This window comes from Dendropsophus ebraccatus, chromosome 10 (assembly GCF_027789765.1).
Source record: "Dendropsophus ebraccatus isolate aDenEbr1 chromosome 10, aDenEbr1.pat, whole genome shotgun sequence".
Classification (NCBI taxonomy): Eukaryota; Metazoa; Chordata; class Amphibia; order Anura; family Hylidae; genus Dendropsophus; species Dendropsophus ebraccatus.
This window is the reverse complement of record NC_091463.1, coordinates 91,849,433-91,866,542: the sequence shown is the minus strand read 5'-3', so window position 1 is coordinate 91,866,542 and position 17,110 is coordinate 91,849,433. Positions and strand designations below refer to the sequence as shown.

At 47.5% G+C, this 17,110-nt stretch overlaps 1 protein-coding gene across 2 annotated transcripts; it reads right to left on the bottom strand.

Annotated features, from left to right (window-relative positions):
* EHMT2 (euchromatic histone lysine methyltransferase 2) lies at positions 1 to 16,553 on the bottom strand. 2 transcript variants are annotated; one of them, XM_069944221.1, is made up of 27 exons: positions 16,451 to 16,553; positions 16,239 to 16,355; positions 15,749 to 15,945; positions 15,546 to 15,630; positions 14,962 to 15,032; positions 13,073 to 13,222; positions 12,949 to 12,999; positions 12,754 to 12,862; positions 12,529 to 12,627; positions 12,160 to 12,305; positions 11,644 to 11,787; positions 9,670 to 9,890; positions 9,414 to 9,593; positions 9,209 to 9,321; positions 8,846 to 8,952; positions 8,643 to 8,765; positions 7,584 to 7,685; positions 7,394 to 7,498; positions 7,152 to 7,306; positions 6,663 to 6,830; positions 5,519 to 5,663; positions 5,360 to 5,437; positions 5,165 to 5,280; positions 4,677 to 4,763; positions 3,702 to 3,780; positions 2,486 to 2,661; positions 1 to 371 (listed from the first exon to the last, which is right to left on the bottom strand). In XM_069944221.1, the coding sequence occupies exons 1-27, from the start codon at positions 16,479 to 16,481 to the stop codon at positions 194 to 196; spliced, it is 3,333 nt and encodes a 1,110-aa protein (XP_069800322.1). In that variant the 5' UTR covers positions 16,482 to 16,553; the 3' UTR covers positions 1 to 193. The 2 variants fall into 2 exon arrangements, with proteins under 2 accessions (XP_069800322.1, XP_069800323.1); XM_069944222.1 differs by lacking the exon at positions 12,529 to 12,627.
* Between the last annotated feature and the right edge of the window lie 557 nt (positions 16,554 to 17,110).

Genomic DNA, 17,110 nt, shown 5'->3' with positions numbered 1-17,110 from the left:
TACGTTCTTATATATAAAAAAAGATCTTTATTTAAATGATGAGACTGGACGATTTACAAGACAACGATCAGGCAGGAGAACGGTGAGCAGAGCAATGCTCTGCGAGATCACTGCGGAGTCCCTGGACAGGACACTGGTGGATGGTGTGATGCTCTGCAGGACGCGAGACGCTCCGATACGAGAGTCTAATTGATCAGACAGGTTGAGGAGGAGCAGCGGCAGATACTGGCACTGAATCGGGAACCTCGATGCGAGCGAGGCGGCTCTGCTCCAGGGCGATGGCTTCGGCTGAGTGTTTGCATCTCTCTGACCCACACTGACACGTGAAGTATTTGCTCTTGATGTCCCAGAAACGGTCGCCGTAATCAAACCTGGAGGGAGAGGAAAGGGTTACACAAGTAATGGAGATAACAGAGGACACCTCATGATGTCAGATGGCCGTTTTCCTGCATTGGATCAGTGTACAGACTACGGCTGGTGGGGTCCAGATCAGCTACGGAGCAGTCATTCTGGTGGGGGTACCATGGTTCAGGCCCCCCCAATTATACAGGGTGCTGTTACCATGTGGTAGTGGTTAGCTGGAGATTTCCCCATAAGGCTGGATTCACTCTACGTTTTTGCAATCCATTTTCTTCATCCTTTTTGCAAAAAATAGATGAAAAACGATGCGTGTGTGCATCCGTTTTGATCCGTTTTCCCATTGAATTCCATTATAAAAAACGAAAACAAAAAAAAAACGGATCTGTTTTTTTTTAACGGACACAAAAATGAGGTCGACTATGGCTGGGTTTACACTACATTTTTGCAATCCGTTTTTTCATTAGTTTTTTTGCAAAAAATGTAGTGGAATATCTGATTAAAAAAAAACGGATGCAACTGTGTGCATCCGTTTTGATCCGTTTTTCCATAGACTTTTAATTATAAAAAATCCTTTTTAGCATACACAAAAACATGGTTGACCTCATTTTTGTGTCCGTGGTTTTTTTTTATTTTTATAATGGAAGTCAATAGAAAAACGGTTGCATCCATTTTCTTTTAAACTAGTTTTTCGTCAGTTTTTTGCAAAAAACGGATTGCAAAAACATAGTGTAAACCCAGCCTACGTTTTTGTGTACGTGCAAAAAAAAAAAAAAAAAAACTGATCCATTGATTTTTGATTGATTTTTTTTTTTTTTTTTTAAATAATGGAATTCAATGGAAAAAAAAGGATCAAAACTGATGCGCACACACATGCATCCGTTTTTCGCAAAAAAAAAAAATGATGAAAACACGGATTGCAAAAATGTAGTGTGAACCCAGCCTAAGGGTGGTATTACACTGGCCGAGCAGGGCCCGATAATACCTGTAAACGAGCGACGATCTGCTAGATCGTCGCTCGTTTACTGGGCCTATTACACAGCCCGATAATCGTTTAACAATCGTTACCGATGTTCTTGCAGCCCTTGCTAAACTGGCATACATTACCCATCCACATTCCAGGGCTGCTACTGCCGTCTGCTTCTCCCGGAGACCCGCGTGTGCTCTAGCTTCACAGCGGCCTGTCAGCTGATAGGCCGCTCAGCCAATCACAGGCCGGGACCGCTGCGGCCTGTGATTGGCTGAGCGGCCTATCAGCTGACAGGCCGCTGTGAAGCTAGAGCACACGCGGGTCCCCGGGAGAAGCAGACGGCAGGAGCAGCGCTGGAATGTGGATGGGTAATGTATATCGTTAGTCGCTGCCCGTGCACCGCTATTACACGCAGCGGTGCGCAGTCGGCGCCCGACAAAAATAGTTTCTAACCTATATCAACGATCAGCCGATGATCATTGTCATCGGCTGATCGTTGCATTTATTACACGGAGCGATAATCGGCCGAAATCGGGCCAATTCGGCTGATTATCGTTCCGTATAATAGTACCCTAACTGCAGCCGAGATCTGAACTTCCTGCTGCTTAAAGCGGCAACGCCAGGTTCTGAACGTACACGGTAGCCACAGGCTCTTATGTAAGGGCGGCCTCAGGGTGAAAGCATACTCGGTCTGCAGGACTTCACCACAGGGGTGTAATGAGTGACATTTCCTGTGAACTCGGATATGAATCTCCAAACAAGGATTCATTGCCAGCTTTGCCAGACAGCATTTATTCTATGCCACTTGGTAGACGTACCCCTAAAGGAGTAGTCCAGCAACAAAAAGAAAAAAACTTTCAAATTAACTGGTACCAGAGATCTGTAATTTACGTCTATGAAAATCTCAACTCTTCCGGTACCTATCAGCTGCTGTATGTCCTAAAGGAACGGTGTATTCTTTCCAATCTGGATAGGAGGAGTATGGTAGAACAACAACAATTCCCATCATGCTTTGGCTGTCCAGGCATGATGGGAACTGTAGTTCTGCAACAAGTTGGGGGACCACAGGTTTGACATCTATCAGACACCCTGATATAGGGGCTGAAGGTCATGATGGATACTCCGTAAGAAATGGACTCACTTCGGTGTGTCACTTACCCAAGCTCCTCTCCTGCCTTGATGTCCCGTCCACTGAAGAAGGCAATGCGAGGAAAGCGCAGATCCTGGTGGGACATGAAGACTCGTACGGGGATCAGGTTGGGCTCACACAGGTGATTGATGAAGCGGCTGACGTTCCCATAGTATCGGGCGTCTATACAGTACACCTCCCCATCCTGGAAGAAGAATGATATCAATAGTAAAGGCATCATGTATGCAGCCAGTCACAGTGTACTCTACAGACAGATGATGGCCCTCAGCCCTATACAGATTTCTATACTCACTGTAATATCCTTTGTTTCTAGTTTATTATAGCGTACCTGTCACTTTACAAAAAATTCAGACACATCTGGAGGTTTAGACCCTCACCAATCGCTACAACGGGACAGGAGACAGGTGGCTGAGCGCTTCTCTCCCTTTCTGAGCATGTGACACACGATGGTCCCATAGACTAAGGGCCCTATTACACGGAACGATTATCATGAAAATTATTCTATCATTCGAATTTTAATAATAATCATTTGGTGTAAATGCAGGCGACCACCAAGCCAACGAGAAATCGGTCATCGTTCGTTTAGTGCTGACACCAAAATAATTGTTAATCGTTCGCTGTAACGCCACATTTGTTCATTAACCCCTTCACGTCAGCAATATGTAGATATATGTATATGCACGTGAAGGGGTTTGATGTGTGCAGGAGCGCTGCAGTGAGAGCGGTCCCGCACACATCAGTGTCCCAAGAGCTGAGGGTAATGAGAGGCAGCTCATTAACCCCTTACATGCTGCCATCTATAGTGATCGTGGCGTTTAAAAAGGTACTCAGTGACAGAACAAGCATCTGTCACTCAGTGCCTGAGACCCCTGCAGCCACACTGCGGGGATCCCGATCACATGTACTGACGGGCAGGGGGTAATCCACTTACCTCCGTGCTAGCGGATCGGTGATCTATGTATAGAGTCTGCTCTCAGGCAGGCTCTATGCACAGATCGGCAATAACACTGATCTATACTATGCTTTGGCCATTTATTGGAGAACATGGTCATAGAGGAGCCAGGGCTGGTCTAACTAAATCTAAAAAATAGCCGTGTACATACATACATTATATATAATATTATATACACACACACACACATATATATTATATATATATATATATATATATATATATATATATATATATAATCTAACCTTGTAACATTGTACATCTAATCTAACCTTGTTATCCAGGTCAAATAGATAGGAATCATCTTCTCTCACGTCAGCTTCTGCATCAGAGATCAGCTCCCCCACATACCTGCAGGAGGAAGACAGACAGACAGGTCATAGAGGAGCAATGGCTCATGGGATGTCAGAGACTAGGACCACAGCAATGGGGATTACAAGTGAACTTTATCAATATATTGTGACACTTACTATTATTCAGTAACATCCTGTATTATACCTCAGAGCTGCATTCACAATTCTGCTGGTTGCACTAAGCTTAAAGAGCGTTTAATTTCCCTATATCAGATTGATATTCAGCCCCTGATGTACACGTTACAGCCTACAGAATGGGCTGGAAGATTTCAGCTCTGAAACCTGTGAGAGCAGCTCTGGGCTATAACAAGTAAGACAATGAAACGTCTTAAGAAGACCACCCAAAATGAGAAGAATAAAAATGGTCACTATGCATAATGTAAGGTGGATTCAATATCCGCCACAGAAAGCCTTGATCTGGATACAGGGGTGGTCGTCTTCTGAAGAGGTTTCATTGTATATCACGTTTGCGAAGTTATTTAGAGTTGGGACAGGAACTCTCCAGCAGTTGAAAAACTACAATTCCCATTATGTTTTGGCTGTCCAGACATGATGAGTAATGTAGTTTTGCAACAGTTGGAGGGCCGCAGGTTGGGCACCCATGCTTTACAGCAGGGATGGGGAACCTTTGGCCCTCCAGCTGTTGCAAAACTACAATTCCCATCATGCCTGGGCAGCCGAAGCTAATGCTTTGGCTGCCCAGGCATGATGGGAATTGTAGTTTTGGAAGGCTGCAGGATGGGCACCCATGCTTTACAGCATCTATAGGGGTTCTTCCAATACTAAAGAGAATCTCCCTCCAGACTTGTAGCTGGATATGAGCAGGTAACAAGGCAGATTCAGGACTCTGACAGTGTAGAAGGCCTCTTGACCATCATGGCAGTGGATACTCACTCGCAGATAAAGGATCCCTGAGGAATGGCCTGCAGCGCTCTCACCCCCCAGCCCATCTTTGCTGTGCGGTATAGCTGCAGTCGGACCCTAAAAAAAACAAAATGTCAAGTTATCATTCGATCAGGGTCATGTTAGATCCTTTGCTCCGCTTACTCCCCTGTCACTACTCATGGGCTAGGGGGAAGTGTGGAAATAAACTCAGGAAGAAAGCCTGTAGACCAAGGGTATGGGACCTTGGCTCTCCAGCTGTTGCAAAACTACAACTCCCATCATGCCTGGACAGCCACAGCTTTAGCTTTGGCTGTCCAAGCATGATGGGAGTTGTAGTTTTGCAACAGCTGGAGAGCCATGATTCCCTACTCCTTCGGTAGACAGACACCTCTTCACTGCATACTAGGTCACATCATTAAGGAGTCTTCCTCTCAGGGCACCCCTTTCTATAGAGAGCGGCTGGAGGACCAGACTGATGCTCTTCCTACAACACTTACTTGATGCCGCTCTGCACCACCCTGTTCTTGCACGTCTGCCAGCACGCACAGGCTTGGTTACATTCAAAGATAAGCGGAGGCTCAATCTTGTTAAATTCCTGTAGAAGACGACCGTCCTGCAGATAGAAAACAAGGTTAGGGAGTGCGATGGCAAGAGATGGCGGTGAGGAGAGGACTCCCTCCGTGTGCTCTCACCTTATCATACCAGCAGCGGATACTCAGCTGTCCACACAGGCAATTGCTGGAAGAACAGTCATCCTGGCAGCTACAATTCTGTCCACACAAAGAGGAAAAGGTGAGCGACAGAAAGAGAGACCCTCACAGGGGAAGAGACAGGAAAACCAGGGCCTGTACCTGCAGGTGGGTTATGTTACGGTCAATGCTCATGGCCGATGTTTCACAGTTTTCGGAAACGTACTTATAGTCGTCCGGGGTTAGTTCTTCATCCACTCCGTTCACACAGGGAATGGGGACGTTTTCGTACCCATGAGCAATGTCCCTAAAAACAAAGAAAAGACAAAGCTGCAGCGACTTTATTCAAGGTACTACTACATTACAGGTGTGGACTATGTAACTACACAAAGCTGCTACTAATATCTCATCAGGGGGGAAGGGACATCTTCCTCACCTTCCAAGAGACTGCAGCTCCCTTCCCCCTGCCTGGAGACTCCTCAGTCACCAAAACAATTCATCCAGCGTAATACAGTAAACGAGAAGAGAAGGAAAAGGGGGAGGAGGGGGACGAGGCTGCAGGATCTTTCCCTCTATTTAAAGGGGTACTCCAGGGAAAATCTTTTTCTTTCAAATCAACTTGTTTCAGAAAGTTATACAGATTTGTAATTTACTTGTATTTAAAAAAATCTCCCGTCTTCCAGTACTTATCAGCTGCTGCATGTCCAGCACAAAATGGTGTATTTGTTTTGGTCTGACACAGCGCTCTCTTCTGCCTCCTCTGTCCATGTCAGGAACTGTCCAGAGCAGCAGCAAATTCCCATAGAAAACCTCTCCTGCTAGGGACAGTTTCTGTCTTGGACATAGGTGGCAGCAGAGAGCACTGTCAGACTGGAGAGAAAACACCACTTCCTGCAGTACATACAGCAGCTGATGAATATGGGAAGACTTCAGATTTTTAAATAGAAGTCAATTACAAATCTATATAACTTTGATTTGAAAGAAAGAAATTTTCGTCGGACAACCCCATAAAGACTAAACTCTATGAGAGAGGAAAGAAAGCAGCGGGAAGGCCGACAACTGCTCACTGTGTCCACATAGCTCAGCCATACAGACTCCTTTATAAATAAGATACTTGTGATACATTGGATCACAGCTGTTGATGTATCCCGTCTATATAGTAGAGTTGCAGGTAAGTAATTCAACATCTGAAACCCATTATGTAGGATAGAAGTGAGGAGTGTGGAGAAGTCAGGGCAGGACGTGAGCCCTCCATTACTGCAATCTCTGCTCCACAATCCCCTGGTACGTCTGTCCGCACCCTCACCTGCAGATGATCCTCTCCGTGCGGACTGCTCTGTTCAGGATACCTTGCCGGATCTTACGATTTAGCTGCAACGCGTACCAGACGTCTGTGTGCTCCAGGGTTAGGTCACATGGTGTGTCGCCTTCATTGTTCCGAACCTCTGTGTCAGCTCCACGAGACAGGAACAGACTGAAAAGCAATAAAACAGATGCAAACAAAGTCTCATCCAGATGTAATAGAAAAATATTTGAAGAGAGAATAGGCTATGCGTGGGGAACGGGGGGTTAACAAAGAACCTATAGTACAGGGGTGCCAAACTCAGGCCCTCCAGCTGTTACAAAACTTCTATTCCCATCATGCCTGGACAGCCAAAGCTAAGGCTTTGGCTGTCCAGGCACGATGGGAATTGTAGCTTTGCAACAGCTGGAGGGCCTGAGTTAGACATAATATTATGGCATGGTAACGTGTATGCGAGTACACATCAATAGAGCAGAATACAGATGCTCATACTTTACGCAGTGGATGTAGCCTTCCCGAGCGGATATGTGCAGTGGCGTATCCCCATGGAAGTTTACAGCATGCAGATCGCACTGTGCATTCAGCAGGATCTCAGCAATCTCGGCGCTGCCGGTGAAGGACGCCCAGTGCAAGCAGATGTTCTTCTCCTGTCATGGCAGCAAAATGCAATTACAATTTATTATGGAACAGATATCTGTAATCTAATAGAGAGGGGATGAGTGTCGGGTACTTACATTGTCCTGCAAAGTAACATCTGCCCCCCTTGTCAGCAATGTGCGAATGACATCAATGTGCTTGTGCTCTGCAGCCCAGATGATTGGTGTCCAGCCACCATTATCCTAAGAAATACAGAGAAATCACTGAAAACATAGTCTTATTGCTTTCCACTAGAAAGGTGGATGTAAAAAACGCCGGTATTCTCACCTGGGCGTTCACATTGACCTGGCCTGTAGACAGCAGGAAACACAACATCTCCAGATTTCCACTTTTGGCTGCGTGATGAAGACAGGTAGAACCGTCCTCCTCCTGCGGAATGAGAAAACCTTTAAGAAAAGCTCCAGAGAAAAATAGCAATACCAAAAATAGTGTATACAGTTTTTGCTATCCACATCTACAGTATGTCCACATAACTGCATTACATAGGACATAAAACTAAACATAGCGCCACCTGGTGTCAGAAAATGCTAATGGCTGCAGGACAGTCTCACTTTTTATTACTGGAGATTAAAAAGGTGACAAGGTAAGGATTCAACGAAAAGTCGGCTCAATGCATCCATGTTATATTCCTCACTACTTCAGACAAGTTGGAATTCGCTAAAAACACTTAAAGGGAAGCTATTATCAGGTGAGAAGTATCAAACCTGCTGATATGTCCCTATAGCACACTTGGCACTGAGGATGAAGCCAAGTTTTTTACCTTCATCCTTGGCGCCGTTTTCATTTACTTTGTAGTTTAATCCATATGATAATGATGCGGTTTGGTGCACTGGGGCCAGACCTCCCCTTTCCGCCCAGTGCACCAAATCTCCTTATTAGCATGTACATTAAACTACTAAGTACAAGAAAACGGGGTCGAGGATGAAGGTAAGAAACTTCCTCCTCATCGCCCTGTGTGCCATAGGGAGATATCATGTTTTTGTAGCGCTGGATAACCCCTTTAACCTGTGTCCGCTCCTGAACCAGACACGGAGGGACCCTAGTACAGAGCCTGAACAAAATGAAGCCAAGACTGTGACCAAGAACAATTCATGATACACACAGGAGCGCTTTTTTTCTCACACTAACTCCCAAGTTATGGAAAAATGTTCAAAAAGACAACTCCACAACTCCCACTACAGTCTACGAGTGTTATGTAAACAGCGTTAAACAAACCGTTCAGTTTTATGGAACCCCAGCCACCCCCAGCTGATGTTACCAGGCTGGACGGAGCCGTGATAGACATTTATCCTGTGTCTGTGTTATAGCCTGGATGTGTGATGTTACCTGGTGATACACACAAGCTCCACACTGACTCAAATATTTGGCAACTTCCAAATGATTATTGACAACGGCTTCTAGAAGAGGGGTCCGGAGAACCTTGTCGGTGGCATTGAAGTTGGCACCCGCCTGGGGAGGAGAATATAACAACATTAATAATTTAAAAAAATTATTAATGGACTGAAGACAAGCAGGCGGCGGTAGTGCACCTGTACGAGGATATGACACAGCTCCAGGCTTCCTCTCTGTGCCGCAGCGTGCAGCGGGCTTCTCTTTAGCTGCTGATCATTTAGGAAATTAGGGTCTTGGTTATCCACTAAAACAGAATAAGAACACAGAGAAGATATTCAATTGTACATAAGAAAAGATCCCAATAGCTGCACAGGGGGGAGGGGTGGATACTATTTACATCGTAAACATACAGGTGCAGATATAAGAGAAGATCACATTGAGAAGTCTTCCAATGACCCCCGCCTTACCAGCAAAGATTAACGCAGAAAACACACAAAGTGACAAAACAGAGGCAATAGATATGGGGTAGAAGTATCAGGACGTGGGGGCAGGGGACTCACTTAGCATGAGCAGGACTTTCTGCAGCTCCCCGGCCTTGACACTAAGGTAGAGCTGACGGGAGTTGTAGCGGATCTTCTTTCTGCTCCTTCCTTCTCTCTTTTGCTGGTTCAGACTGTAAAAAAAAAAAAAAAAAAGGACCATTATTTGTACATGATGTAAAGAGTTGGGAAGGAAACGCCAACAAGTAAGAAGACCGTCTCATACTTGTCAGTCTCTTGGGAGAGCAGGGCTTTCTGTAGAGCGTCGCGGGCAGGACCAGGGGGCAGACCAGCAGCACTGAGAGCATTGCCAGACGGAAGGAGAACAGAGGGGCCGTCGGCGCTTCCATCAAGGGCTGAGTCGAGGAGGGAACGCTTGCCGTCACCTACACCGCTCATCCGTGCACTAAGAGTGAAAACAGATGTTATAAAAAGGGATAAATACAAAAACAGATATAGAAAAAGGAAGCAGCTGGACTCACCTGGGCTGTGTAGTGTCTGCCCTTCCTGGTCCGCTGCCGTCATGTGGAGGTGGGGCAGGGACAGGCACCGGGGTATCGGCTTTTGCTATGGTGATCTGCTCAGCTTCTGTAGCATCCTCTCCGCAGTGAGGACAGAAGATGATGCCGTTCAGAGGAGAGACGCAGGCCTTGTGGAAGCGATGGTTAATCCTGAAGTCTGGATGGCACTCCAGGAACGTTCCCTGCACATGGGGGGAATAACTGAAGGATTAGAGGTAATGTCTGATCCATTACAACATACAGGATCATACAGAAGACGGCACCATAGTACAAACTAAACGAAAGACCCAAGGGTCCATATACACAGAAAGATTATCTGATAGATTACCTGCCAAAGATTTGAAGCCAAAACCCGAAAGACTATAAACAGGTCTTAAAGGAAAGCCTGAGATTTCTCCTCTTTTCAAATCCTTTCCTGGCTTTGGCTTCAAATCTTTGGCGGATAATCTGTCAGAAAATCTTTCTGTGTAAATGGGCCCTTAGTGTCATTCAATTAAATGGGAGAAGGCTAAACTCGATGTCCTGAAGTTTAAACAGGCCCCAATGTCACTTTATAAAGTGCAGGACTTGATTTGCTCCTCTAGCTACAGAGTGTAGGAAGACATCAGCTGAATGCTCATGGGACTGACAACTATTGCTCCTGACTACTGCACATGTATGCTCATTTTAGCCAAGTGTGCATGTGTTCTCAATAAGGATATGGGAAGCAGCGGCCAGACACCTCTGACGCAGCTTATCTCTAGTGAGAAGTAGAGATTGAAATATTTAAAGGGGTACTCCAGCAGGGGGGCACTTTTGTGCTGGGACCGGGGAGGAGGTGGCCGAGGGAAAAGACGTCCACTCACCTCCCCGGTTCTAGCGGCGGGTCCCGCATCGCGGCGCTCCTGTGCCCGGTTCCCGGCCGCTTCCAGGTGTCTGGCGCGGGCCCGAGACGTGACGTCTCAGGTCCGCTCAGCCACTCAGTGAAGGAGGCGGGATCTGAGCGGACTTGAAACGGATCCCGCCTCCTTCACTGAGTGGCTGAGTGAACCTGAGACGTCACGTCTCGGGCCCGCGTCAGACACCCGAAAGAGGCCTGGAACCGGGCACAGAAGCGCCGCGAACAAAAGTGCCCCCCCGCTGGAGTACCCTTTTAAAAACCCATCAGGCCAGATATCCCTTTCCTCTTATGTCTGCCACTGGGAAAAAGTTAGGACACCCACAAGAATATGAGATGTTTGGCCAAGTCTCACAAGAATAGCGGGTTCAATCAACATCTGTCAGTGTATGGGGGGCCTTAGATGGGTGTTCCACTCTCCCAAAGTTATCACCTTATCTACAGGACAGGGAATTACAAGCTGATTGGTGACAGTTTGACTGCTGGAAATTCCCTCCCCTCCATCAATCCAGTGACTGAGAACAAAATCGTCCCAGGAATGAATGGTGCAGCCAGCGCTCAATTCATTCTCTTTAGGGTGCCTTCACACATACCGCATCGCTGCGTATTTATTGCTGCGGGTTTCTCGCACATAAATCCACAGTGAAACTGATTATAGTCAGTGTATGTGTATTCTTGCTGCGTGTTTGGTGCGATTTTCACAGGAGAGTTCAACACCCCAAAAAACGCAGCTACTTTTGTGCGAGTTTCATGTGATAAATACGCAGCAATACGGTATGTGTGAAGGCACCCTTAAGGCTACTGAACATTGTCCAGCACTAAACTCTGGAATGTTGAGTGGCGGCCTCATAGAATGAATGGGGAGGGGGCAGTCGAGACAAGTTCCTCATGCACAATATATTCCAAGGACAACTGCCCTCCGCCCTATTGGGATCAGTGGGGGTCCTAATGGTCAGGCAGCACCAATCAGCTTGCTATCCCCTACACTGCAGCTAAGGAATAACTTCTTCAGATAGGAATACCTCCTTAATACCTCCCAGTTTATGACTGGTACTTACACTGGTGCAGAAGTATCCACATCCGGGGCAGCAGTGATGTTTGACCATTCTGGCTCGGTGGCTTTCACACAGGACCATAAGAGGTACTTTGCTGGAGGGACGCATGGTCTCTCGCTTGGTGATGGGAGCGTTACATCCACTAAGCTAAGAAGAGATAAAAAAAAGATGGCATTCACATGAAGACTTTACTGTCCGCAGTAGAACACTGTCTATGAAATGATAATCTATAATTTCCTGTGTATACATTGACGACTGTACAGAGCAAGGTCGCTCATTCTCTCAATTCCCGTGCTGCTAAACATGGCTTCCATCCTTCTCTAAAGCAACACTAGTTTTGGTGGTTAGACCTACTCAGGGATGGGGAACCTTTGGCCCCTTTAGTGGTTGCAAAACTACAATTTCCATCATGCTTTAGCTGTCCAGGCATGATGGGAATTGTAGTTTTGCACCAGCTGAAAGGCTACGCGTGTGACACCTCTGTACTAGATAACGCTCCCACTCTATTCTCTCTCTCACCTCTCCATCCACACTCTCCGTGGCCATGCACATGTTGTTAGCTTGCTCGCAGACCCTCTCCACGCTAGGAGCCTCCATACGACAGCTGCACAGGGGAAGTTCTTCAAAGCGCTCGGTGTCCATGGAACTCGACTCATTGCAAACACCTGAAAAGAACCAGGATGTCAGCCATGCAAGGAAGGAAAATGCGTGCAGTCGTGTAGCCATAGCATTAGGGACAGAGGCAAACAACAGCCACGGGATCTTTAGTGAGAAAAAATAAAAGCACAAGCATTGCCTAGAAGAGGTCGTGTCAATAAGAGTATGAGGTGAGGGCACAATGCCGGCATGCACAGCAGACACTGTTAACATACTGGGTGACAAAGTTACCTGTGTGATTGGGAGACAGAGTCCCCTCACTAGGCAGATCCAGGGATCCCAGAGGCACCTCTGTGTACTCACTTTGTGATCCCCCTACAGTACTAGCAGCTACAAGAGGAGGGTATAAAGTAAGGTGACAGGTCTGCGGCTACCATGATAAAATTCAGCCTATCATATTATTACAGTATTTCTCATCCTATCATGTATCTACCTGACACGTCCCCATCCTCTCACCTGTTCCAGGTTTCTCCCTCTCTCGCCTCTTCCTTTTCCTCGTCGGCTTCAGCCAGGCCTTGTCCATCTTCCATTTCTTTTTGCTTTTCTTTTTAAGGCTGCTGGAGCTCTGGAAGGAACAGACGACAATTCACGACCCAATACTGGAAGAGCAGAGAGACGTAACACTTCTCTACAGTGAACGGATCTACTTACCCTTTCTGACTGGTTTCCAGATCCTTCTTCCTCTTCCTCCTCTTCTTCCTCCTGCCATTACACAACAGACTCAGTTTCTAGACAATGGCTTCATCTGCTAAGATTTGACCATGGCTCTATTTACCTTGCTGTCGGTGTCCCCTTGGTCCTCCATGGACATGCTGTCATAGAAAAGGCTAAACTCTGTCCCAACATCGGGCTCCCACTCATCTCCCTCCATGCCGTCAGGGTCCCGGGAGGATCCTGGAGCCGGGGAGGAGGGCACTGAAGGCTCCTGACAGGGAAGGAAAACGTTAAAATGAGCTACAAATCCTCTACCTTCCTTTCCTCAACTAAATGATAAAATTCCTGTAACAACCTAGAAAGGAGGGGAAAAAATGCTTTCATCCCTTAAGGTGTAGCTGTCAGTCCACTGACCGGAGACCATAATGAGTGTGATTCACATGCTGATACAATGGGGATTGCATGCATTATGGCCTCAGTGTGTTTCTAGCCATGAATACCTGAACTTAAGGCCACAGAGAGGAATTCATTGGTACATTTAACCCGTCTAAGGCTGGGTTCACACTACGTTTTTGCAATCTATTTTTTGCAAAAAACGGATGAAAAACTGATGAAGAAAACGGATGAAATTGTGTGCATCCGTTTTTCCATCAACTTCCATTATATAAAAAAAGATAGATCAATCCGTTTTAGTACACGTTTTTGTGTACACCCAAAAAAAAAAAAAACGGATCCGTTCTGATCCGTTTTTTAACAATGGAAGTCAATGGAAAAACGTATCAAAACGGATGCACACAGTTGCATCAGTTTTTTTCATCAGTTTCTCATACGTTTTCTGCAAAAACCGGATTGCAAGAACGTAGTGTGAACCCAGCCTAACCTTGTTCAGCATATAGTACAGTAAAAAAAAATAAAATAAGTACAGTTTAAGGCTATGTTCACACTACGGAAGAGACCGGCCGTTCCGTGACCCCGCCCGTGTCACGGAACGGCCGGTCTCTGCCCGGATCATCTCGGCCGGTACTTAAGTACCGGCCGGATGATCTTTCCGGCGGCAGAGCTCTGATGTGGGCGCATCGGCGTGCGCCTGCATTAGAGCTTCCCTCTTCACACTATGGAGCGAGCGAACGGAGCCGCTCGCTTCACAGTGTGAACTGACAGGGTTTCCTACGGCCACAATTGATTGAATTGCGGCCGCAGAAAACTGACATGTCAGTTATTTGCGGGGCCACGCGGGATCCCGGCTGGATCGTATACGATGTGTATACACTCTGGCCGGGATCCCGTTGACACTAAGGCAGCTTTACGTAGTGTGAACATAGCCTAAAAAAAAAAAAAAAAAAAAAAAAAAAGTGCTTTACTGATCTATTCTTAGGCACCATTTAATTTCTTTGGAGTGCAACTTTAAAGTGGTTATCCAACAATCAAAAAGCTCGGTCACTCTCTTCCAGCGATAACAGTAGTTTGCAATTAAAAGGTCAAGTACTTTTTTTTTTAAGGCGGGAGAGAACATAATAACCAATCCTTACTTACATCTCTCTGAGCCTGCCATCAGCCACGTGAAGGACCCCCACCAGAAGGCATTCTCACCCCAGACCCCCGAGTTGTGATGATGTGAAAATGCCTGACCCGGCTGATGGACAGCCCGCTCGGCCACTCAGTTACTGCAGCCGCATTCCACATAGTGACTGACTGGCTGAGCAGGTAGACAATCAACCGGGCGATGAAGCCAGCTCTGGTTGAGATCCCAGAGCAGAGATCCAGTGCTGAAGAAGCACGGGGAAAGGAGAGTTGAGAAAGTTTTTTTTTAATGTTCTCCCCACCTTTAACAAAAAAAAAAGTACTTAGCGGACCTCTCCTCTAAGCAGCATCTACTTCAATGGAACTGTAGTTGCGGCCATGTTTTACTAATGCTGGATAACCCTTTAACTTTATGGCTGTGTAAAGTAAACAAGTAACTAAGAGCTCTGACTATCATATCGTTACAAATTTAGAATAGGAACAACTGACCTCAGAGTCCTTTGACATGGCAGCGTGCGTATTTGCATCACGCAAAGCGCTAGTTCTTTTCTGTGTAGAATCTGGAAAAAAAAAAAAAGAGGGGGGAGGGATAAGTCTGGTCAGTATGAGGCCCTCCATACAGAGAACACCAACTGATCATACTGCCTATACGTTTTCGTTGGGGTAGGGTAGGGGGATATCTCTGGTCAGTATCAGGCCCTCCATGCAGAGAACACCCACTGATGATACTGGTTATAGTTTATTGCTTGGTTTGGGGGGGGGTATTGTGTCTGGTCAGTATCAGGCCCCCCATACAGAGAGCACCCACTGAGGATACTGGTTATAGTTTATTGCTTAGTTTGGGGGGGGGGGGGGTTGTGTCTGGTCAGTATCAGGCCCCCCATACAGAGAACACCCACTGAGGATACTGGTTATAGTTTCTGACTAGGTGTCTCCGTGAATACTCTTTGCGCTGCCCTGATGTCGTTCAGTCGGGAGGATGGGACATCAGGACAGACTTACTGGTCATTTTTACTCCTCTAATTGATCAGGTATTTGTGTAGCTCAGGCTGTTCCCTCCATCTATACAATACCTGGGCTGTTCCTGTTCCCCATCTCACGGTCTTTCCTCGTGCTATGCTTCTCTCTGTCTGTAAAGAACATCCCATCTCCCATCACCTAGAAAACATTGGTGTAAGAATGAAATACACAGCAGCGTCTCCAGATTATAGATACAAACAGCCATCCCTGGAAATACAGCAGGGAATAATGGGGGCCATCTCTGTCAGACACTTACACCACCGGCCCGCGGGATGGTCTTCCTTGCGCGGTGCACCTTGTTCGCTCCCTCCCGGTTAATATTCAGCAGTCGCATGGCCAGGGTTTGTGTGGTGTGAGGCGTCTTTCCAGCACCGGTAAGAGACATTTTTGCTCTGCTTGAGACAGGTGAAGAGGTCAAAGATGGAGGAGCTGGGAGGGACTTGGAAGCGTGACCTGTCAGGGAGAAGAAGCAGAATGGACACTTATTACCAATTCTGTACACAGGGGACCACTAGTGACATCAGGAGGAGGAGGGGCAGCGCCAGCGACGTCGGGAGGAGGAGGGGCAGCGCCAGCGACGTCGGGAGGAGGAGGGGGCAGCGCCAGCGACGTCGGGAGGAGGAGGGGGCAGCGCCAGCGACGTCGGGAGGAGGAGGGGGCAGCGCCAGCGACGTCGGGAGGAGGAGGGGGCAGCGCCAGCGACGTCGGGAGGAGGAGGGGCAGCCAATGACATCAGACTGTATTACCTGACAGCCCTCGACTAGGAGGTGAAAAGTTCAGGTTCTCCTTCTCAGTCTCCACTGTGTCGTCCGCCTCGGTTGTCAGAACGCCGGCAGGGACATCCTGGATCACCTCCGCATCACCTACACAGATACATCATTGTATGAGTCCGACCACACATCATACCCTGCACTATGGGAGACACAGTGTGGAATCAGTACTTATACTCCATACTTACCCCTGCTGGTGGTGCTGGAAGACAACCCCATGGCGTCTTTCTCATGGGGGCCGTCCCTCTCGGGTTCCCTCACGGGCAGCACCTTAAATGATGAAAACAGTTGTTATGGTAGGGATCAGCAGTGTAGGGGTCATCTCTGGACATTCGTGGGATTGAAGGGGCCTCAGGCTGATCAGCAGTGATTCCTCCAACTGTCCGGGGGGTTTGGGGGGGACATTTATATGGTTCTCATGAGACCTCCGCTCAGCCCCGCTGCATCCCCTCCTCAGTCCCCCCCCCACTGCCTCCCCTCCTCGCTCCTCCTGCTGTGTCCCCTTCTCGCTCTCCCCCCGTGCTGCGCCCCCTCCTTGCTCCCCCCCAGCTGCATTCCCTCCTCGCTTCTCCCCCCCACGCTGCATCCCCTTCTCACTCCCACATGGTGCGTCGCCTCCTCTCTTCCCCCGCTGCATCCCCTCCTCACTCCCCCGTGGTGCGTCCCCTCCTCGCTCCTCCTCACTCTGATGCATCTTACTGTAGCAGCTTCCATTAAAGGGTCATTCTTATAAAATGCTCCCCTTTCCACAGGAATATGGATAACTGGCTAAGTGGTAGCAGTCCGACCTCTGGGCCCCCCTATAACCAGATGGGAGAACATCTCTCCTGTAAATGAATGGGGGGCAG